General features: G+C 44.2%; 1 protein-coding gene across 1 annotated transcript in view; it reads right to left on the bottom strand.

The window, feature by feature from the left end:
* The window catches only part of SRMS (src-related kinase lacking C-terminal regulatory tyrosine and N-terminal myristylation sites), a 31,428-nt gene that overhangs the window by 7,313 nt on the left and 587 nt on the right, over positions 1-23,528 (bottom strand). The window contains exons 2-7 of the mRNA XM_030212974.1: positions 22,752-22,873; positions 12,277-12,440; positions 9,393-9,534; positions 7,708-7,866; positions 7,036-7,217; positions 6,478-6,634 (exon numbers count right to left, since the gene is read on the bottom strand). Coding sequence (XP_030068834.1) covers positions 6,478-6,634; positions 7,036-7,217; positions 7,708-7,866; positions 9,393-9,534; positions 12,277-12,440; positions 22,752-22,873 — 926 coding nt within the window. The remainder of the gene's footprint in view (positions 1-6,477; positions 6,635-7,035; positions 7,218-7,707; positions 7,867-9,392; positions 9,535-12,276; positions 12,441-22,751; positions 22,874-23,528) is intronic.

Raw genomic sequence — 23,528 nt, 5'->3', positions numbered from 1 at the left:
TCCCGGTAATCCTGGAGCGTCAAAACAGGGTTCAGAGAAAAAATTGGGTTGTAGAAATCCACACCATAATCAGGAACTGCACTGGTGCTGGACCCTGGATTGTCCATAGGAAACGAAGCTGTGGACAGGTAGCCAACCTGGACGGCTGATCTTGCCGGACTCATGGCCTTGGCATTCTGTCGCGTGCCCGCCCATGCGGGACGCGCTCTCGAGGTCCTTTGCATACCTTCAGGCTTCTTCCCCGGGAGCGCGGGGTTTGTGAGTCCTTTAAGGCAAAATCACCCTCCAGGTAGAGAGGAGACAAAACTGGACCGGAACTCCGGACTGGAGTTCTACACCGGAACACTCGGAACTGGAACGCACCGGACAGGTGCGCACTGGAGTGGGGCCCGCTGGACTGGACACACTGGAGTGGCCCCACTGGACAGGAACATACAGGAGTGAAACCCGCTGGACTGGAACACACTGGAACGGAACTGGAACATCCTGGACCTAGGCTTCACCTACACTTGACTGCCTCCCCCTCGGGTTGAGCCCTCAGGTTCTGGCAGCCGGTAGGACTTACAGGAACAACAGGAAGGAAGGTCCAGGGGTGCCCCCTGGCACCTAGGCGAAGGCAAGGCAGAGAAAGTCCGTGTTCCGGCAGCAGGCAGATTCCAAGCAATGGTCAGGACAAGGAACAAGACTACGGCTGGAGCCTCAGTATCAAGGAGAACTGGCAACAGGTAGAACAAGGGCAGAAGCTCCAGAAGCAAAAGAAACACACACGGAAACCCAGCAGGCTAAACACAAGAAGACATAGTCAACTGTACAAGCTAGTAGGAAAGCTATACCCAGGCAACCAGACATACACAGGAACATACACAGAGCAAAAACTCAGGAGACTTAGAAAAGCTATACACCAGCTAACAATAAAGCTGTGCCCAAGCTAACAAGTCAAACACTGGAAACAGACACAGAGCAAACTCAGAAGACTTCGTAAAGCTACACACCAGCTAACAACAAAGCTGTGCCCAAGCTAACAAGTCATGCCCTGGAAACATACACAGAACAAACTCAGGAGACTTAGTAAAGCTATACACCAGCTAACAACAAAGCTGTGCCCAAGCTAACAAGTCATACACTGGAGACATACACAGAGCAAACTCAGAAGACTTAGTAAAGCTATACACCAGCTAACAACAAAGCTGTGCCCAAGCTAACAAGTCATACACTGGAGACATACACAGAGCAAACTCAGAAGACTTAGTAAAGCTATACACCAGCTAACAACAAAGCTGTGCCCAAGCTAACAAGTCATACACAGGAAACAAACACAGAGAACTAGCAGAGCTAGACACAGAAGGGTAGGAAACCCAAAGAGCAATAAACACAGAAGGGCAGAAACCCTGCAGAGCTATAAACACAGAAGGGCCGGAAACCCACAAGCGATAAACACAGAAGGGCTGAAAACCCACAGAAGGGTAGGAGACCCACAGAGCAAATAACACAGAAGGGCTGGAAGCCCACAGAACAATAGACAAGGAAAGCAAACGGTGCTAACAGCACACTAACCTCGGGACCTAAGGCACTGCAGAGGAAATGGCAATGCCAAGGCCAGGACTGTAGTCTTCAGGTGACTAATAAAGCCCATCAACACCAGAGCCACAGGTGCAGCAATCACCTTGCAACCAAACAGAGGCTTGACACTCAGAGCAGGCATCCCATAGAAAGTAACAGCGGGAGCCATCTTGGATACTGGCAGAGACGAAGAGGCGGCAGCCATCTTGGAAGAGGCATAGCCCACACAGGTGAGGTTCAGTAGGGCAATCAGCACACAGAGCCAGAGAGAAACTAAGACAGAGACAGAGACAGAGACAAGCAGAAGCCAGCACAGCCACTGACTCCCTGAAACAGGGTAAGTATGAGGGTAGTCACGGCCATAGTCGTGACAATCTGGCCCCTACAGACCAGGTAGATGCTCCAAATCAACTCGTTACCTGCATGACAGACAGCTGTCGGCAATGGTCACCTGTATGAAAGACACCTGTCCACAGACTCAGTGAATCAGTCAGACTCTAACCTCTACAAAATGGCCAAGAGCAAGGAGCTGTCTAAGGATGTCAGGGACAAGATCATACACCTGCACAAGGCTGGAATGGGCTACAAAACCATCAGTAAGACGCTGGGCGAGAAGGAGACAACTGTTGGTGCCATAGTAAGAAAATGGAAGAAGTACAAAATGACTGTCAATCGACAAAGATCTGGGGCTCCACGCAAAATCTCACCTCGTGGGGTATCCTTGATCATGAGGAAGGTTAGAAATCAGCCTACAACTACAAGGGGGGAACTTGTCAATGATCTCAAGGCAGCTGGGACCACTGTCACCACGAAAACCATTGGTAACACATTACGACATAACGGATTGCAATCCTGCAGTGCCCGCAAGGTCCCCCTGCTCCGGAAGGCACATGTGACGGCCCGTCTGAAGTTTGCCAGTGAACACCTGGATGATGCCGAGAGTGATTGGGAGAAGGTGCTGTGGTCAGATGAGACAAAAATTGAGCTCTTTGGCATGAACTCAACTCGCCGTGTTTGGAGGAAGAGAAATGCTGCCTATGACCCAAAGAACACCGTCCCCACTGTCAAGCATGGAGGTGGAAATGTTATGTTTTGGGGGTGTTTCTCTGCTAAGGGCACAGGACTACTTCACCGCATCAATGGGAGAATGGATGGGGCCATGTACCGTACAATTCTGAGTGACAACCTCCTTCCCTCCGCCAGGGCCTTAAAAATGGGTCGTGGCTGGGTCTTCCAGCACAACAATGACCCAAAACATACAGCCAAGGCAACAAAGGAGTGGCTCAGGAAGAAGCACATTAGGGTCATGGAGTGGCCTAGCCAGTCACCAGACCTTAATCCCATTGAAAACTTATGGAGGGAGCTGAAGCTGCGAGTTGCCAAGCGACAGCCCGGAACTCTTAATGATTTAGAGATGATCTGCAAAGAGGAGTGGACCAAAATTCCTCCTGACATGTGTGCAAACCTCATCATCAACTACAGAAGACGTCTGACCGCTGTGCTTGCCAACAAGGGTTTTGCCACCAAGTATTAGGTCTTGTTTGCCAGAGGGATTAAATACTTATTTCCCTCTGCAGAATGCAAATAAATTCATATACTTTCCACAATGTGATTTTCCGGATTTAATTTGTGATGTGCTATCTCTCACTGTTACCAATAACCTACCCTTCAATTATGGGCTGCTCATGTCTTTGTCAGTGGGCAAACTTACAAAATCAGCAAGGGATCAAATACTTATTTCCCCCACTGTATCTTTTTTGGCTTGAGAAAGTACCTGGAATAAAACCTTCAACCCCTCTCTGGTTGAGGAACTGGTTCTATTACATTCTGCCAGAAGAGCAGAGAGTTCCTCTCAAAGTATTATCTTTTGGAGGGAGTTGAAATGAGACTCTCTTGGTGGGTGGTTGGGAGGCCTTTTTTCCCAATGTAAAGCATAATAGTGCTGGATGTTTCGTAGCACCCATCGGTCTGAGGCTATGGGTTGCCACCTCTGTTGAAAGAGGATTAGTCTGCCTCCTACTGGTAGGTTACTTGGCACAAACAACTGGACAGTGGCAATGCTCTCTAAGAAGAAGTCAAAAACTGGGTTGTTGTTTAGATTGAGAAGGGGTCTGATATTTCTGTTCCCACTGCTGCCTCGGATGTGAACGCTGGAGTGTAGTCCTTTGAGGTGGGGGAGGAGTAGGAGTATAATGATACTTAGATATATAGTAATTAGAGTGTCAAAAACCTCCTACAAATCCTCTAGAAGAAGAAGAGGTGGCAGAAGGTTGTGGCCTGGACAGAGTTTTAATATTATCTGTATGTTTTATTATTAGGCCACTACCTCCTCAACTTTATCCCTGAATAAGTTGTTTTCCAAACAAGGGACATCTGCCAGATGCTCCTGGACGGCAGCTTCAAGGTCAGAAACTCTGAGCCAGGAGAGAAGTCTCATTGTTACTCCCAAGATGGAAATGTAAGAAGAAACATCAAAGGCCTGTCTTGCTAGATATTTATGACAATCTAGAAGTTTCCTGTGAATTTTGAGGAACTCATCAGCCTTTTCAGAATGAAGGAACTCTGCAAAGGAGAGGGTACTTTGTATTAGAGACTTTAAGTAAATTGTGGAATAAAGCTGATAATCTAACATGCGGTTGGTTAGCATAGAGGCTTGAAATGTTCTCCTGCCCAAAGAATCTAATGTTCTAGCTTCTCAGCCTGGAGGAGCAGAAGCATAAGATCTCACACTGCAAATATGCTTTAAAGCAGATTCCACAACTAAGGAATGATGGGGTAACTTTTTCAAACCCAGTGCATTTCTGTATTCTGTACATTGTATCAATGTTCTTTGTAGCAATTTGAACTGTTAATGGAGTCCCCCAGTTTTTGATCAGAGTATTCATGATTCCCTCTCTAGGAGGAGAGTCATAATCCAGAACCTCAAACAGCTCTGAACGCAGTTCCTCCTCTGTCTCTAGTTTGAAAGGTAGGGCTTGGGCCATTTCACAGACAGAGCCAGGAAAGGATATACTTTCTGGAGGAGACTTATGTCATTCAGACTGAGGAGAAGGGTCAGAGGGGATGCTATAGGACTCCTTAGCTGAAAGGTCCTGTGGGTCCTGTCCCATCTGCCAGGAAAGGTTTGAATCTGACTTCAAGTACTCCTCTTGGGTAGAATGCAGAAGAGTGTGTTGACTAGAGTGTCAGCTCTGCGTGGAGGAGCGTTGAGGCAGATGAGTCTCTGAAGCTGGAGAAAGTTCCACTTCTGATGTTGATGCATGTGTCGGTCAAGTTCATGGTGCCCCTGATGGTTGGCTCCGAGCCAGTGTGAGGGATTTCTCCTGTGATTGACACTCTAATGTATCAACAGGCTGGGTTGAGGCTGGTGCAAGCACTCTGTATAGACTCTGTAGGCAGTAACCCTGAGCGCTCCTGTTCAGTGCCAGCTGAGAAGGTGATGCCTGAGGTATAGCCTGTGCAGACATAGGAGATCTTGAGGACCTCAGAGGCTCTCACTGAGAAATAAGTTGTAGAGAAGGAGAACAGTTTTTGTGGCATGGACACTTCCCGTGCATCGATGATATTAATGCAGGGGAGGTGTTGGCAGAGTGCCTGGAGGGAAAGCGATGACAATGCTTCATAGTTTTTTTATGCTGGAGGTCCCTCGATGCATGCAGCAGCAACAACAAGGAGGATGTAGAGTCTTCACATGGTCTCGGCACTGAGTCCAATGTTGAACATTTCCAATGTTGAGTTGGTGCACCTGCAGATTCCACATCTAAAACCGAATCCCCTGCCATGCTTGATGCCGGTGCAGAACCAAAATGTTTCTCACACTGGACTCTGCGGGCTTTAAGTGTCCTCTTTTACATGCACAGAGGCCACATTGTATATCCTGGCAGAAGCTAACCAGATTTTTATGTCCGAAGGTCAGACCTTTTGTAAAATAGACACCAGTGCAAGGCTGAAGGACCAATCTGCATAGGAGCCATTTCATTCAAAATCCGTTTCGGGAAGCGACTGCTCCCCATGCACCCCATCTAGCTACACCTCTGTATCCCAAAGCTCCGACTCTGGTCTGTGCCTGAAATGGTCCTGTTGCATCGAGTACACTTCTTAAAGTAAGACATGGAGGGAAAAGTGGCCAACACAAAGTCAAAAGGCTCAATGGCCTGGGGAGCTAAAGTAGTTCTGTACCTGAAAATGGTCAATGCTCCCCAGCCAAAAGAAGGGTTCAGAGGTCCTAATAACCAAAACAAGAAAAAAATGAAGAATAATTTGAAAAAATTAATAAATTGAACAAAATTAATAAAGAAAAGAAAAATAGTCAAAAAAATATCCCAAAAAAGGGAAGGCACCAAAAAAGAAAAGTTTGATATGCTGAGGAGAGATTAGAAACCCAACTGCTCTGCTCCACGTAAAATGCTAGACTGATTGAGTGTTTGGCAGGAAGTCACTGGCGCTTGCTTGGTGGGGGCACTGTCTTAAAATTTTTAAAGTGACAGTGCACTATGGCAGTGTCTGCACCGGGCTCAGTGGATGAAGTCACCAACATGTGAAAATATCATGCCTGCTTGTCCATGGAGAAAGATGGGTATGTTTGACTCAGTTGATGTAAATCACATCTATACTTTGCTGAACTCTGGCACAGATTGGAACATTTGAGATCTGGCTTAGTACCAGCTCGACACAGCATGAAATTCCTTCCTGAGACAGGCAAGCCCTCAATTTACCTTAATATATTATCCCATATATGTCCCCAGAAAAGCAGCATCACTTGAGAATTGGCAAACCTTTACTCAAAGACTGTGCCTCATTTCATTGCTGTCTTTACTAAATTCTAATTTGAGTCATGTGGCCTTCATTTTGGAGACAGTGTGTGTGGGGGGGTCAGTTTGGTGTTGTGACAGAGGAGGAAGAGGTGTGAAGACGCACCGCTATAGGGCTGCTCTCCATATGTGAAGATCTCATAGAGCACAATTCCATATGACCAGACATCCGACTTCAAGGAATAACGCTGATAGATGGCTGCTTCTGGAGCTGTCCACTTCACTGGGATTTTTGTGTTAGAGCTTGGTGAGTAAAACTCCTCCTGAGAAGCAGTAAAGGATTAATCATCTCTCTTTAATCAAGAGATAGGGCAAGTGACAATTTTGAAAAAAAAAAGGAAAGCAGGAATATAAGCAGATAGGTATGACTTTGATAAAGAGGAGGGTGAGGATAATCTACACCAAATGGTGGGAATTGTTTTATGTTTCATAGTAAATGGTTATCAATAATAAGAGGTAGGATGACATTTACTCTATTTGCCAGAGTAAGGATAGGGACAGGGAGAGATGGATAAATCTTCTAGAACATTAGGGCTCTGATTAGGGTAGACAGTAGAGGGGAATAAGTAAGACACAGGATAGCCTGACAGCAAAGAGACTGGCAGAAACACAGAAAAGGGGCAATGGTGGGAGAAAAATCAGGAAGAACTAGACTGGGGCTGACCTTGAGGAGTCTCGCTAATCCAAAGTCAGCTATTTTGCACATAAGGTTGTCACCCACTAAGATGTTCCTTGCAGCCAAGTCACGATGGACCACATGCTTCTCTGCCAGATACACCATGCCCTCTGCTACTTGACAGGTGATGTGCATCAGATGGAGGGGGGTCAGCATTCTCCCATCAGCACCTAGGAAGAGCAAAGGACACACTACCATTAGGACACAACTACTCAAGCACCAATGACACATGAGAAACGGTCATTTATTTTGCAATGTTCTGACAGAAAACTCACAAAGGCACAATGTGGTATGCCATCTACATAATACATATGTGTTAAGGGCATTTATGTGTGAATAGTCCTTCAGTAAGTGCAAAAAAGAAGGCATTGAGTTACACTGAAAGTACAGATTATATTAACGTAGGGTCTCAGTGAATATACCAACACTCCTGCAATAAGGGGGTGCTAGCATAGGTTCTCAGTGAGAGAACTGCTATTGTTAGAGTATGGGGATACTGAGAGAGGGTCTCAGTAAGTACAGTGATACATATTTAATAAGGGATGTTAACACAGGTTCTAAGTGAGTACAATGATACTCCTAAAGGACAGAGGTGCTTAGACAGTTTCCATGTAATATGCGCAGTTGAGTTGCTGTTGAGGAGACTGGCTGGGTACATACTGTTGAGGTAAGTCAGGAGATTGCCCTTCTGCATAAGTTCAGTAACAATGTATATAGGTTCTCCAATGGTGCAGACAGCAAAGAGCTGGATGAGGTTGGGATGCCGCAGACTCTTCAGGGCTTGAATTTCTTTCTGAAATTCTGTTTTGGTCACATCAGCTGTTAGAAAAGAAACTAGGCAGATTAAAGAATGAATAATTTAAAGAATGAATAACTCTCAAGATAAACAAGTCCCTTGGCATGCAGTCATCCCAAAGGCCACACCCTGTGACATTCAGAGTTCCTAGTGGCCATAAGCAGTAGCATCCAAAAACATCTGAGACTCCACCTTGCAGCACTTAGAGAGCCCAATACCATACCCTGTGGCATCCAAAACTTCAGAGGTCACATCCCATGGTGCCCAGAGATCATGTTCTGTTGGTACTTAGAGATCACATACTGCAGTTCACAGAGACCCAGGAATCTGTCCTGTGGTATTTTGAGATCCCAGAGACCATGTCCTTCATTACAAAGAGACCCATGAGAACAAGATGATGTTCCACTCAATGTGGAAACTTAAAAGAGTAAGACCTTTCTTCCCAAGGACCATCTTTCGCAACCTAGTACAGTCAATGGTACTGTGTCACCTAGACTATTGCAATGCACTCTACGCTGGTTGTAAAGAGCAAATCATCAAGAAACTTCAAACCGCCCAGAACACTGCAGCCAGACTCATATTTGGAAAAACAAAATATGAAAGTGCAAAACCCCTAAGAGAAAAGCTACACTGGCTTCCACTCAAAGAACGTATTGCGTTCAAGGTTTGCACTCTCATTCATAAAATCATTCACGGAGATTCCCCAGCCTACATGTTACTACTACTACTACTAGTAGACCTAGTAGACCTGCCCCCCCCCCCCCCCCCCGGAACACTAAAAGATCATCCCGTACATTCCTGAATCTTCACTTCCCCAGCCGTACAGGTCTAAAATACAGACTAACGCATGCGTAAAGTTTTTCTTACCTGGGCACACAGCAATGGAATGCATTGCCGCTTAACCTAAAAACTATACACGAACTAACTAACTTTCATAAATCTCTGAAGACCTACCTCTTCAACAAGGCATACCACAATGATCAATAATTGTAAATGTAACACTTCTCCACTTTACCTATACTTTGAATTGTTTTCCTCTCATATCTGTTTGCTTAATCTTATTATGTCATCCATGTTTTCTATGTAATACCAAATGTTATCTAATCTGGTATGGCGAATGCCATAACGATACATTGTAAGCCATATTGAGCCTGCAAATAGATGGGAAAATGTAGGATACAAATGCAACAAATAAAGTTTTGTGGTACTCAGAGATCCCAGAGACCATGTCTTCCAGCACTCAGGAGATTCCAGTTATTGGCCAAGCCCAACCGTGCTTGGGTCTGAGATTGGATAAATGAAAGGCAGTGTCTATAATAAGAAACTTGAACATCTTTAAAATCCAATGTCACAAACTGAGTTAGTTGTAAACCATTTGCTATTAGGTTGAGATCTCCATTCAATGCTTGCCACTTATGGCAGAGTCACTCTGTAACTCCTGTTTTCAAAGACCATTTCCCATCCTCTGTCTGTTGGATCAAGGTTCTCCATTACATATGAAAAGCAATTTCTTTGGAACTGATTAATGAAATAATATTGCTGTACAAACCTTGTTTCATTGTCTTTATGGCCACTGGATAGGTTCCCTTCCACAATCCTTCCCACACCTCTCCAAAGTAGCCTTCCCCTAGCTTCCTCTTAGGTTGGAAGTCTGATCTAGGCTGTTCCCATGCATCTGTGCTGAGGAGCTCCTGCAGTAACACACAGTCATGTTAAGACAGGGGACTCTCATTTCAATCTGCAAATCAGAGGTGTCAGAGTACAGCCGCCCCTCCCTGCTCACCTAGGGCAGCCTCTTTCCTCTTGGCATGGTAGCCCCTTGTTATGTGCCCAGCACTTCTACATCTCAGCATTGACAATTGCCATGCAAATCTCTTAGGAATGTAACCTCCAGAACCACATATGCTTTGCCAGGTTGCCCTAGTTATGCTACATTATCCTTCAACAGAGATAAAAACATTAGGAAATAGGAAAGAAAATAATTTGGCTCTAATTTTAAATGAATTAATTTGTTTTATGCACATGTATGATATGATATGCAAGAGGATGAGACATTGTGTAGGATGGTGGAGAGCTATGAGGAAGGGGATGATGTGCATTGAGAAGAAAGTGATGTGGTACGGACTGATGGGGACAGATCAGAACAGATCGCTATGCAGGAAAAAGATTACCGCATGGATATAAGAACCACAGTGCAGCACCCACTAGGAATGTTGTTTCATTGTTTTCATTTATTGTTAAAAGACATATACAAATCTGGTAGATCAAAAGTTACAGCGAAAGAGCCATAGTCTTAGGGGTGTTCTCAGCTGTAACAGTCTGGAATAAAGATGGTAAAAGGCAAATTCTGTATAGATTATGGAGGAGTGGCCTAGTGGTTAGTGTGGTAGACTTTGGTCCTGGGGAACTGGGTTTGATTCCCACTGCAAGCACAGGCAGCTCTTGTGACTCTGGGCAAGTCACTTAACCCTCCATTGTCCCAGGTACAAATAAGTACCGGTATATAATATATAAGCTGCATTGAACCTGCTATGAGTGGGAAAGTGTGGGGTACAAATGTAACAACAACAAAAAAAAAACCCTGAATCAGATAACTGTATCCATGACCCCAGAGTGAAAAAACACTCACATATTTAGGTAAAGCCAAATATTTTTCCACACTAGATCTGGAGGAGTAGCCTAGTGGTTAGTGCAGTAGACTTTGATCCTGGGGAACTGAGTTCAATTACCACTGCAGCTCCTTGTGACTCTGGGCAAGTCAATTAACCCTCCATTGCCCCTGGTACAAATACAGCACCTGAATATACTATGTAAATCACTTTGAATGTAATTGCAAAAACCACAGAAAGGCAGTATATCAAGTCCCATTTCCCTTTCCCTTCCCCTTCAGATTTCCATTTCAAAACTGCTGCCAACACTCCATTTGGTCTCCTTATTGCTGCAGCAACTTTCTCACACGATGGAGGTGGTGGTGAATGAGAACATATTCAAGATTCTATGTTTGACTTCAGTCATATTCTGGTATTTTCCTCTAGCTTCAAGGAATATTTTTATTGAATTGGAAATATTTTCAGCCAGTTATGAGAGCATGGTTGATTTCTCATATATTACTGGAAAATGTTTACTTCCCTTCCCACCTCCTCTTCCCAAAACACACAAACAGGGGAAGTGAAGTTGAATGGGAAAGCTAAAAGGGAGATTAATGTTGAGGAGGAGTGGATGACCAAGGTGTTTTATGGGGAGGGGGGATGACAGGAGACTGAACAGATACATGCTTATGCAGGGCCTTTTATTTTAACAGGATGACTATATGGGAAATCTGAACTGGAGTCTATTTTATAAAACTAGAGGATAACACCGGTATATCACTGAAGTAAAATATAGAATTTTGAATATGTGCTGGGCTGTCACCATGGCTGAAGATTTGTAAAGGTGTGTGTGTGGAAGTGAGCACAGGGGTTAGGGATTATTCCTTTTCTCTATCTCAGGCTCTCTCCTCCTCCCCTTTCCTCTCTTCCTATATCCAGAAACTTCAGAGACCATTTCCTATGGCACCTAGAGGCCACTTCCCTGCACTCTCTCCCCCCTTTGCCCGCCTTCTATTTCCTTCATTTCTACTTCCTCTTTCCAGCTATTAACTTCTCATTGGCTCTGGTCCACTATTTTATCTGGGACCCAGCTCTCAGCACTTCCATTAGGGATACTGTGTGCAATGGTTTCAGGTTTCAACTTTATTTAAACCTTGATATACTGCTCAAGGTCAAACTATCTGTGCGTTTTACAAATATAAAATATCAATACTTAGAATGGAAAGGAAATACATGAATTCAATAGGAAAGAGATAGCCAGAGAGGGGGGAGGTTATGGTTTTAATAGGTAGCAGTTGCTCAAAGAATATATTTGGATGGGCAAAGGCAGGGGTGGGCATAAGTTAGCATATGGTCCTTATTCTCAGATCCCTGTTACCTGTAGTTTCTGCCATCCTGTTCTATGTCTGCCTGTGCATATGTAAACGATTGTGTATAGACAGAAAGAAGGAAAAAAAAGCCAAAGCAACAGGCACTCTTATTGTGGTGAAACACACCTAAAAATTGATGACTCTTTTTGTCCCAGATGTGGCAGTAAGATATTTTCCTTTTCTGTCGAATTATGGCATGGAACTACTTTGACATAAAATATAAGAATAGCAGCAACAGATCGATACATGGAATTATTTTCATGCTCTCCAAAATGTAGACTTTCATGGAGTTTTTGAACACTTTTAAGCTTCCTGCCTTAACCCCAGTGACACTTTCTCTCATAAGTAGAGCATGGCCATGATGTCACAGAGATATCTGCTCTTTATAGCAACCTATCAAACAACAGCCATTGTACCCCTGGCCACACCTGTCCACCACCACTACTTCCATTCCATGCACTAGTTCCATACATACCTGCCTGACACATGGATATAGCAGTGGACTTTTGATAAGCTTCCAGTTCATCTTGTAGAAGGTGAGCAGATCCTGAAGACTAGAGAAAGACCTGTTCTTTTGGATATAAAAGTTGCCATCTGTTTTCTTGATACAAATATGTGTAACTCTGTTCTGAACGCGAACTGCACAGAGAAACACAAGAAACCATTCATAATGAACATTAGCGCTGTGCTGGAACAGTGATATATCAATGTTTTGCTCCAGGTCAGACCAGAGTTACAGTTGCTTTCATATTGATCAATAGAAGTATCCCAGTATTATCAACTAAAAGTGGTGCAAAGTGAAGAGATTTTTGTTAACAGGGTAAATTGGATAAGTTCTCTAATATCTACATTAGTAGAGTATGTGAAGGTATTAGAAGAAGCTCTTCACTTGAGAAGTGATTCTAGATTTGCAACCTCAGAGTCTCTGAAGATCTCATTGTAAAATCTAGAACTCTTTCTCCAGCAGCAGCAAAAGGACATCAACTTTCTCTTTGTTCTAGAAGAGATTTTCAGTAATGGTTGGCAGCTAGGAGGATACTATTGGTTCCTAGAGCAGTAAAACAGTTGAAAGCCCCAAAAGAGGGAGATGTAATAAGATAAGGAATATGGTGGAATGTTTTAATAAATATATTACAGTCAGGAATTGTCTGTAAGTGAGACTGTGGCAAAAGTCAAACTGTCCATCTCAAAGGAGCTACATCTTGTCAGTTGCTGGGGATGGCTGGTTCTTAGAGCAACGTTTTAGCACTGGCTTTCTGAAACAGGTTTTCTGAGATGTTCATTTTGAATGCTGCATACAAAGGTTTAAAACTCACACAATCGGCTATTATTTTATAGCTAGTTGTTGGATAACAAGCATAGAATCAGAAATAATTACAGTATATCCAACTATCAACGATTTAATGTATAACTTCCAAGCCGCTATCACTTGAATCATTCATAATTAAATGACCTCAGCGATGTCCGTTGCCATTATATTTATTGTAATGGCGACGTTAAACAACATCAATCATCTTCATAGGTCAACTAGAAATTGTTTCCAAGACTTTTATATATATATTTAATTTAGCTTTTAAATGTCCATCTATCCTCAAACTCAGGGGGTAAAATGCCCGACATATGTTTCGCCCGAGACCGAGCTGTCTCAAGGACCACCCCTATAAACACAAAAAAGACTTGTTAACTCCAATGCAAATAACCCAATTATATTTCTATCGAATATAAGCAAGGAAAATACTATTAAAACACACTTACCCTAGGAGTATTTTAGCGCCAGCTCTGCCCTATATAATTTGAACAAAGATGGCGACAGCGTCTTTTCAATTAATTTAAATACCCTCTCCTGATGACGTATGTAGCCCCTCCCCCTCTGCTCCTATTGGACAGAGCCTAAATCAACGATGCCCAATCGAGCTCACCATTTAGTCCCTTAGGGGAAACTGTCTGCAAAGAATAGATATACCACTGTTCTCTAAAGTTTAAGATCCTATCAATAGATCCCCCCTCTCTCTTCCCTTCAATATGTTCAATAATTCTCCACCTTATGTCATCAACTTGATGTCTCATTTGGAGCCAATGTTCTACCAGAGGAGCTTGGAGGTTTTGTGTATTTATACGAGATTTATGCTCTGTGAGACGAGTTCTAACTGATCTTGAACTCCTTCCTATATAGATCAAATCACAAGGACATACAATAACATACACAGAATTCTTGCTCTCACAGTTCGTGTACATATTAGAATGTAAAGTTCTATTCTTCCCCGGAGCCACCCAAGAGCTACCTGTAATTGACGAAGAGCACCACTGGCAGTGCCCACATGTACCATGATTACCTCCCACTGCTCGTACTTCTAGATCGTAAAACTTTTTAAACGCTAAACGCTCCCCAAGAAGAAGTAGATGAAATATCTTCAGAAACAGTATTGGTGACACTGGATATAGTATCCCTTTATATGAAGATTCCTCAATCAGGAGCTCTTCAGATTATAAAAGATGTGGTGGAAGCGCGATCGGGACCTCAGCAGATATCATCCGAGTTTATTCTCTTGCTGGCAGAACTGGTGATTTCAAGCAATTATTTTTGGTTTGATAAGAATTTTTATCTACAAACTGAGGGAGTAGCGATGGGGGTGACTTTAGCCCCTTCTGTGGCCACCTTGTATATTGCTCAGTTAGAATCGAAGAAAATTTATGGCTTTCAATACTTTAAATTAGTATGTATGTGGAAACGTTTCTTAGATGATATTTTCTTTCTCTGGACTGGGTCAGAACAGATTTTGCAGAATTTAGTAGAATGGTTAAATACACTTGATGTCAATATTTCCTTCACGAAGTCATCAAGCAAAGTAGCAATTGAATTTCTGGACTTGTGGGTATATAAGGAAGACAATAAGCTATTAACATCTCTATATCGTAAACCTGTTAGTAGGAATACGTTCCTACAGTTTGCAAGTTTTCATTCATATCAGTTAAAGTTTAATCTTCCAGTAAGCCAATTTTTGAGGATCAGGAGGGTCTGCTCTTCTGTTGAAGAATTTAAAAGTCAGTCACAAGAATTAAAATCGAGATTTCTTTCCCGAGGCTACCCTCGTGCTGCCATTAAAAAGGCATACACTAGAGCGAGATATGCTCATCGATCGTGGCTTTTGATGGAAAAGAATGTCAGTGAGGAAGCTGATAGTCTAACTTCTGTTTTACCTTTTACTGATATTAGTCAAAAGGTAGCACAGATTATTAAAGCCCACTGGCATATTCTCCAATTATACCCTTGCTTTATAGAAAGACCGATAATATCTTACACTAAAGATAGATCTATTGGGGAGCGTCTAGCGTTTAAAAAGTTTTACGATCTAGAAGTACGAGCAGTGGGAGGTAATCATGGTACATGTGGGCACTGCCAGTGGTGCTCTTCGTCAATTACAGGTAGCTCTTGGGTGGCTCCGGGGAAGAATAGAACTTTACATTCTAATATGTACACGAACTGTGAGAGCAAGAATTCTGTGTATGTTATTGTATGTCCTTGTGATTTGATCTATATAGGAAGGAGTTCAAGATCAGTTAGAACTCGTCTCACAGAGCATAAATCTCGTATAAATACACAAAACCTCCAAGCTCCTCTGGTAGAACATTGGCTCCAAATGAGACATCAAGTTGATGACATAAGGTGGAGGATTATTGAACATATTGAAGGGAAGAGAGAGGGGGGATCTATTGATAGGATCTTAAACTTTAGAGAACAGTGGTATATCTATTCTTTGCAGACAGTTTCCCCTAAGGGACTAAATGGTGAGCTCGATTGGGCATCGTTGATTTAGGCTCTGTCCAATAGGAGCAGAGGGGGAGGGGCTACATACGTCATCAGGAGAGGGTATTTAAATTAATTGAAAAGACGCTGTCGCCATCTTTGTTCAAATTATATAGGGCAGAGCTGGCGCTAAAATACTCCTAGGGTAAGTGTGTTTTAATAGTATTTTCCTTGCTTATATTTGATAGAAATATAATTGGGTTATTTGCATTGGAGTTAACAAGTCTTTTTTGTGTTTATAGGGGTGGTCCTTGAGACAGCTCGGTCTCGGGCGAAACATATGTCGGGCATTTTACCCCCTGAGTTTGAGGATAGATGGACATTTAAAAGCTAAATTAAATATATATATAAAAGTCTTGGAAACAATTTCTAGTTGACTTATGAAGATGATTGATGTTGTTTAACATCGCCATTACAATAAATATAATGGCAACGGACATCGCTGAGGTCATTTAATTATGAATGATTCAAGTGATAGCGGCTTGGAAGTTATACATTAAATCGTTGATAGTTGGGCATACAAAGGTTTGACATATCAAGAAACATGTTCAATGCCATTTACCCAAATAAATTGACCAGGCCAAAAATTGCCCATCCCTCCCTGGCTAAAAGTGCATGTGAATTTCATAGTATGCAACTTTTAATCTGCTTAAAAGAGGTATTCCTGAGTGAGTGTTTAACTAGTGAAAGAAAAACAGCAGGTGCATTTGGCATTTTTAAAAGTATATGTGCTATTTTAGTACTCTTGGCTGCCTGCCCTAAATAGCAGCTGCAAAAGTACGCCATCACTTTAGCACGCATATCGTACACTAGTTAATTTTCAAAACAAAAACTACCCAGGCAATTGTTAAAGTATATATGACAAAAACACCTGCATATTTTGCAAATATATTGGCTTTCTGAAAATTGGTCCTTATGGGGTTAATTTTATGACATTTTTTAAAATCATGTAAAACATGTTTTACTAACAAAAAAGAGCACTTATAAAATTAAGCCCAAGTATGTACTTGCAAATATAAATGCACCAAAAGAGTGCACCAACTTTTACAGGTCTTCCTTGGGATGTAGCTTAGACAGAGCTGAGGGTGCAGCGCAGTTGCGGTGTACAAGTGTATTTTATAAATCAAGTGTGCACATGCATAGAGTGCAGGTGTACATTTTTGCAAGAGATGTTCCCCTAATTCCATAAACATCTGTGCACAATTTTATACTCAGAAGGGTATTTTTGAAATAACGTCCAAGTTAGAATTGGGGACGTTCTGCTTATCATTTCCATTAAAAAAAAACCCTCCATCTCACAGAAATATTTGAACAGGAAAGATGTCCAGATTTCTTGTTTGAAAATACATGAAAAGGATGTCCTTACGCTGGAGATGTCCATCCTGAACATCCATTTTACAAGTAAACATTTTAAATTATAAACAGGGGAAAACAAGCCCCAGGGATGTCTCTCTGGCAGCCAGAAAAATGCTTACTGTATCTGAATGTTCATTACTTCAATAGCCTTCAGGCTTGCAGGTGTCTTATGTCTTTAGGTACAGTAAATATTTTTATGTTCCTGGAGGGAGCCCCAGGAAAAGAAATTAATAGAGTTGCAGTGGCATTTGTACCTGTGTCCCTTAGTCTACAGTACACTGCACTAGCCACTAGGTTACTCCTATAACCTGCTTACTGCTTCATTCAGAATGGCCATAATACCTGCAGCTGTCATAAGCGGTTGTAAGCCCAACGCTGGCTTACCGCTCGCTATACAGGAAGTATCGCTGGGCTACCGTAGCAGCTCAGCGGTACTTCCCACCCCTAGCGCACTGTCATTTCCGGAGCTACAAACATTTATTTATTTTTGTACTGCCGGATTGCACCCGGCGGTAATTGGGTCGGTTACCACCGGTTCAGCGCGGAAGTCCTTACCGCCACCTCAATTAGTGGAGGTAAGGGCTCCCCCCGAAATGGCTGCACTGCTTTACTTGTTGCACGGCCATTTCCTGTAGGAAACCGAGACTTCCCTTTTACCAGCTGCGGTAAAAAGGGGCCTCGGCACACGTGACAGGCCACCTTTTGTCAGAGCTTGGTAAAAGGGGCTCATAGAGCCTAGTTTTCCTATCAAGTTTCACTTTCAGGGGAGAGGAAAATGGACAGCAACCACTGAGGATTAAGGAGGGGTCATGCCTTAATCCCTCCAGAGGTCAGCTGTTTAATCAGAGTACCCTTTTGTAGCTTGGACATGACTGAAACAGGTCTAGATAAAAAACATCCTCCTTAGACATGGCCGTTTCTTCCCATTCACAAATAACAGTTGGATCTCCTACTTTAGAGCAGTAGTGTAGCCAGAGTTCAATTTTTAGATGGGCCTGGAGGTGGACTGGGTGGGCACAGGCCTCGCATTTCCTCCCCACCTGCTACCACCCCCGCCCGCATTTCCTCTCCACCCGCTACCCCCCCCCCCCCCCCCCCGAGACAGCCCCCTGCACATGGTCAGTTCTGGTAATTTTTACTGACCTGAAGCGCCGTTCTCCCTCCAGCACCGGTGATTCCCATAGCCAGCCTTCTGCCAGCGCGCGTCGTCGGAGCCTCTTCTCAGGCGCGTCCCGCCTACTCTGCAACTTCCTGTTTTCTACAAAGGTGGGATGCAGGAAGTTGCAGAGTAGGCGGGACGCGCCTGAGAAGAGGTCCTGACAACGCGCACAGGCAGAAGGCTGGCTATGGGAATCGCCGGTGCTGGAGGGAGTACGGCGCTTCAGAGCAGTAAAAGTCAGCAGACCACGCGGACGGGGAGAGCAGGCAGAAGAGGCTGGGCGGGCCTGGAGCAAACGTGGCTGGGCCTGGGCCTGTCCAGGCCCACCCGTGGCTACACCCCTGCTTTAGAGCCTGCCCTAGTTCCGCTCAAAACATACCCCCCCCCTCCCTTGCTATTTGGATGAATTGCAGTGTGAAATATCCAAAATTCAGATTCTTGAAAATCAAGATTTGGATGTTTTTAGCAGATGGGCTTTTTTATAGGTATTTTGAGGCATCCATCTGCTTTGAAAATGAGCACCTTAGCATGCAAAGTTGTGAATGCAAGTTATAGACTAGCGCAGCATTTCCCAAACTGTGTGTTGCAGCACCTTGGTGCTGAGGAAAATCCCTCCCTCTGTCCCATCCAAACCTCTACTGCAGACAGCAGCGGCAGAATAACAAAAAAAAAAAAAAAAACGCAAGTGCAGGGCTGCAGCAGCCTTCAAGCATATGCTTTCAGTTCTGCCGGTCCTCTGCCCCAGAACTAGAAGTTGAATTCAGCGGAGGCAGAGGACCAGCAGAGCCGACAGCGCATGCCTGAAGGCTGCTGCTGCCCCTCACTTTTTAAGTTTTTTAAACATGGCCACTGGGGACACAGAGTAGACGGCCTTCAGGACTCGCAGAGGCAACTGCCAAGGCGGTTGGATGAAAACAGAAGATGGAATGAAGTCAAAAAGTTGAAGCCAATAGGTCAGTCTCTATTTCCTTTCCCACTCAACACAAAACAAGCAAACCTACAAGCTGCCGCATCGAGTTGTCATTCTTTATTGTTGGTAGCATTTTTTTTATTTAATCTCACTTATATTTTTAAACATGCTGGCTTGTGCAGCATACAGATGTACATAGAGGAAGTATAACAATGGACAGTGGCGTTCCTAGGGTGGCTGACACCCGGGGCGGATCGCTGATGCGCCTGCCCCTGGGTGGAGTGCCACCCCTCCCCCCCCCGGTGCAGCGCGACCCCCCCACCCCCAGCGAAAGGCCACCTCCACCCACCCCCGCGAAAGGACACACCTCACCCCTGGCGAAAGGACACCCCCCCCGGGTGCATTTTTACCTGCTTGGGGGGGGGGGGGGTGCTGCACACCTGTCTGCTTCGCTCGTTCCACGCTCCCTCTGCCCTGGAACAGGAAGTAACCTGTTCCGGGGCAGAGGGAGCATGGAACGAACGGAGCAGACAGGCGCGCAGCACCCCTCCCCCAGCGGCGTGCACCAGGGGCGGACTGCACCCACCGCCCCCCCTAGGAACGCCACTGATAATGGAATAACTTTTCATAGGTAGAGTAGTAATTTATTATAAATCGTATTCAGTGTGTCATTTGGAGGGGCTGGTTATAGGGACACCCTAGCACTGTTATATTTGTGCAGAGAAAAAGACGGAGACCTGTGTGGCCGAAAACGTTTGGGAACCACTGGACTAGCGTGAGTTATGTGCAAAACTTAATAATAATTAGCTGCTAATTGGTGTTAACAAATTATTGGCTATAATTGGTGTTAGATGCGCAACTGACCTTAGATGGGATTTTATAAATTGTATGTACAAAATCCATAGCATGCAACTGTAAGGAAGGCAATGACCTGGTGTGCCTAGAGCTTATGCATATGCGTTATAGATTATTTATAAATTACACACCTAACTGATGGAAGTTAGCTGTGAGAATTTACAGCAGCTTTTGAGCTAGCATAAGTGCTCAAGCCTAAAGTTAGGCCCATAATTTAGGACTTATGCTCATACTCTATTACATGCATAATCGCTGATATACAATATAAACAGCATCAATCATCCCAGCACCTAACTTTAAACAACCTGTTGAGAATTACCCTCTGTGTGCACTAATTTACAAAGAAACATAGCCACCCTGATATTCAATGCCGTCGCCAGCGCTGACCCCAGATAGTCAATGCCGAGCCCGGCGGGCCATATCTGGTAACTGGTGTCAGTTTTGGCCACAGCAACTTAACAGGCTAAAAGAATATTTAGCGTTAGCAGGTTACATTAATAGTAGTGCTGGCAAGCTTCCCAAACAGCGTCTGCCCTTCTCTTTCCTCCCCTTTCCATCCAGCATCTGCTCCCTCTCTTTCTCTCCCCTTTTCATCCAGCATCTGCCCCCTCTCTCCCCCTTTCTGTCCAGTGTCTGCTCCTTCTCTCCACTCTTTCCATCCAGCATCTGCCCCCTCTCTCTCTCCCCCTTTCCATCCAGCATCTGACCCTTCTCTCACCTCATGTCCATCCAGAGTCTCTCCTCTTTTTGTCCCTCCTTCATCCAGCTTCTGGCCCCTCTCTTTATTTTCATCCACTCAGGCCCCTCCCTTTCCTCAGTTTCATCCAACATCTACATCCTTTCTCTCCTTTCCATCCAGCATCTATCCCCTCTCTCCCCCTCATCCAGTGTCTGTCCCTCCTCTCCCCATTTCCATTTGGCATATGTCCCTTCTCAACCCCTCATCCAGTGTCTGTCACTCCTCTCCCTCTTTCCATCTGACATCTGTCCCCTCTCTCCTTCTCATCCAGCATCTGTCCCCCTCCCCCTCCATCCAGCATCTGTCCAATCTTTCCTCCTATCCGGCATCTGTGCCCCCTGCCCCCTTCATTCTTCATCCAACAACTACTCTGCCCCCCTCCCCCTCCATCCAGTGTCTCACGTCTGTCTTTTTTTTCAACCCCCCAACACCCAACCCCTCTCTCCCCCCCCCCCACTGGACACCCCCACTTCCACTGGTGCACCAGGCTCTCCCCACTCCCACCCAATACCCCCCTGCTGTGGCCACCACTGCTACTGTTTCAGCAGCGGCGGAAAAAACAGTGAAAAAGATTGCAGGGCCACACTGTTCTCGTTCTCGGCTGACTGGCTGTGCTCCGGAACAGGAAATTATGAGAGGAAGGTGAGACTGGCAGCCATGAGCAGGAACAGTGCGGCCCTATGATCTTTTTTTCTGCTTTTGCCGCCACTGCTGAAACAGCAGCAGCAGCAGTGGTGGCCGCAGCAGGGGAGTGGGGGAGAGCGGTGGGCATCCAGAGACTTTGTGCCCCAGACCCTCCAGGCCCTTGGGCACTTCCCAGTTGCCCAAATGGTCAGTCCGCCCTTGAGTGTAGCCAGGTATGTGCAAATGCGTGTTTAGGTATGAGCATTTAGGCCAGCCACAGAGCAGGTATAAATTCTCATGTCCTGACTGTGGAAGTATACACGTACATTATTGTATTCTCTAATCTGTGTGCATAAAATAGTGTGGCCCTCTCATGCTTCACCCTCTGTTGCTGTGAACGCCCACCTGAAATGTATTTATTTCTTACTTGGGATACCACTTTTCAGTGGAACAAGCAAAGCACTTTACAAACTAAAACAAAAAGCAGGAAAGAAACTCTCCTACAGAAGTACATAAGTATTGCCATACTGGGACAGACCAAAGGTCCATCAAGCCCTACATCCTGTTTCCAACAGTGGCCAATCCAGCTCACAAGTACCTGGCAAGATCCCAAAACAGTACAATACATTTTATGCTGCTTATTCTAGAAATAAGCAGTGTATTTTTCCCAAGTCCATTTTAATAATGGTCTATGGACTTTTCCTTTAGGAAACCATTCAAACTTTTTTAAAACCCCGCTAAGCTAACTTCTTTTACTACATTCTCTGGCAAATTTCAGAGTTTAATTACACGTTGAGTGAAGAAATATTTTCTCCAATTCGTTTTAAATTTACTACTTTCAAGTTTCAATTGCATTTCCCCTAGTCCTAGTATTTTTGGAAAGAGTAAAAAAGCGATTCATGTCTACCCGTTCCACGCCACTCATTATTTTATAGACCTCTATCATATCTCCCCTCAGCCATCTTTTCTCGAAGCTGAAGAGCCCTAGTTGCTTTAGCCTTTCCTCATAGGGAAGTTGTCCTAGCCCCTTTATCATTTTCTTCGCACTTCTCTGTATCTTTTCTAATTCCACTATATCTTTTTTGAGATGCGGCGACCAGAATTGAACACAATATTCCTTTTTTTTTAGCACGTCCCCTTTGGCCATTTTTAGATTGTAAGCAGCCCTGATGGTCTCCCAGAGGGCGGGAAAGTGAATTCTAAATAAACTTGGAAACTTGTACAATAGTTAGAAAGGAAATATGCAAGGAAAGGTAGAGGAGAGAGACAGTAGAGGCTAGAGTCAGGCTGTAAGTATGCACCATTGAATGTGGGCAGGTACTAACAGAATAGCATGTGGCTGGAAATCGGTAATCTACACACATATGTGTAAATGGCTAAGACAGCTCCTTCAAAAATAACCTTTAATGCTCCTTTAATCTCAGCAGCTCCTTCAAAAATAACCTATATGTACAGATGGATGGAAATGTTATCAACCAAGGAAGAAGGGCAAGCAGATGTACCTGAGAGGGAATACTGATCCGTATATGTCTCGCTGGGACGAATGAGATATGAGCCGAGCTGGTTCAACGAAGACAATAAAAGCTTCTCAGCCTCAGTTCGATTGATGCCATCAAAATACCAGCTAAAAGGCAACAAGACCCTGTCTTCAAGACAGTCACTGCAGCACAAACACAATGCAATGCAACACAATATAATGCAACACAAAATAGCCTTACTGAAATCAGCCTATGCCATCTAGCCAAGAAAAGAAATAAGAGGACAGTGGTGGACACTGAAGTGATCATGTAGGGTTTCTTCTACCACTAGCAGTTCCCAGGGAAGAACTGGTAAAAACTGGATTAGTTCCTCTGGCTTTCAATACTATTTTCTTGTGCCATTTTTCCTACTTGAGTTGGGTATATTCATTGACCAGGTCACCCTGGTACTAAGCTGGGCCATCTTGAGTAACTACTGGATGATCTCTATCCTTAAGGCATCATCAGTACAGGAGTAGGCTTCTTTACCTCTGTGTAATCACCATTGTTTAGGGGCAGACAAATTTAGGAAAGTGCCAGAACTTGGTTTGTCAAGCCTGAGTCAATGTTGTTTGGGGAAGAAAGGTGTCACAGCAAACATACACGTCTGTTTCCCTCCCCCCCAAACATGCACACAACCACAATCATGCAAACCCCACTCCCACCACACATATAAACAGAATCAATATACTATGCACAGCCCTCAGAAATGCATACACAAACAGAATGAAATACCTTGTTAACTGCACGAAAGGACAATTT

This window comes from Microcaecilia unicolor, chromosome 8, assembly GCF_901765095.1.
Source record: "Microcaecilia unicolor chromosome 8, aMicUni1.1, whole genome shotgun sequence".
NCBI lineage: Eukaryota > Metazoa > Chordata > Amphibia > Gymnophiona > Siphonopidae > Microcaecilia > Microcaecilia unicolor.
Note: the sequence above shows the minus strand (reverse complement) of the source record. Positions and strands in the feature narration are given on the sequence as shown.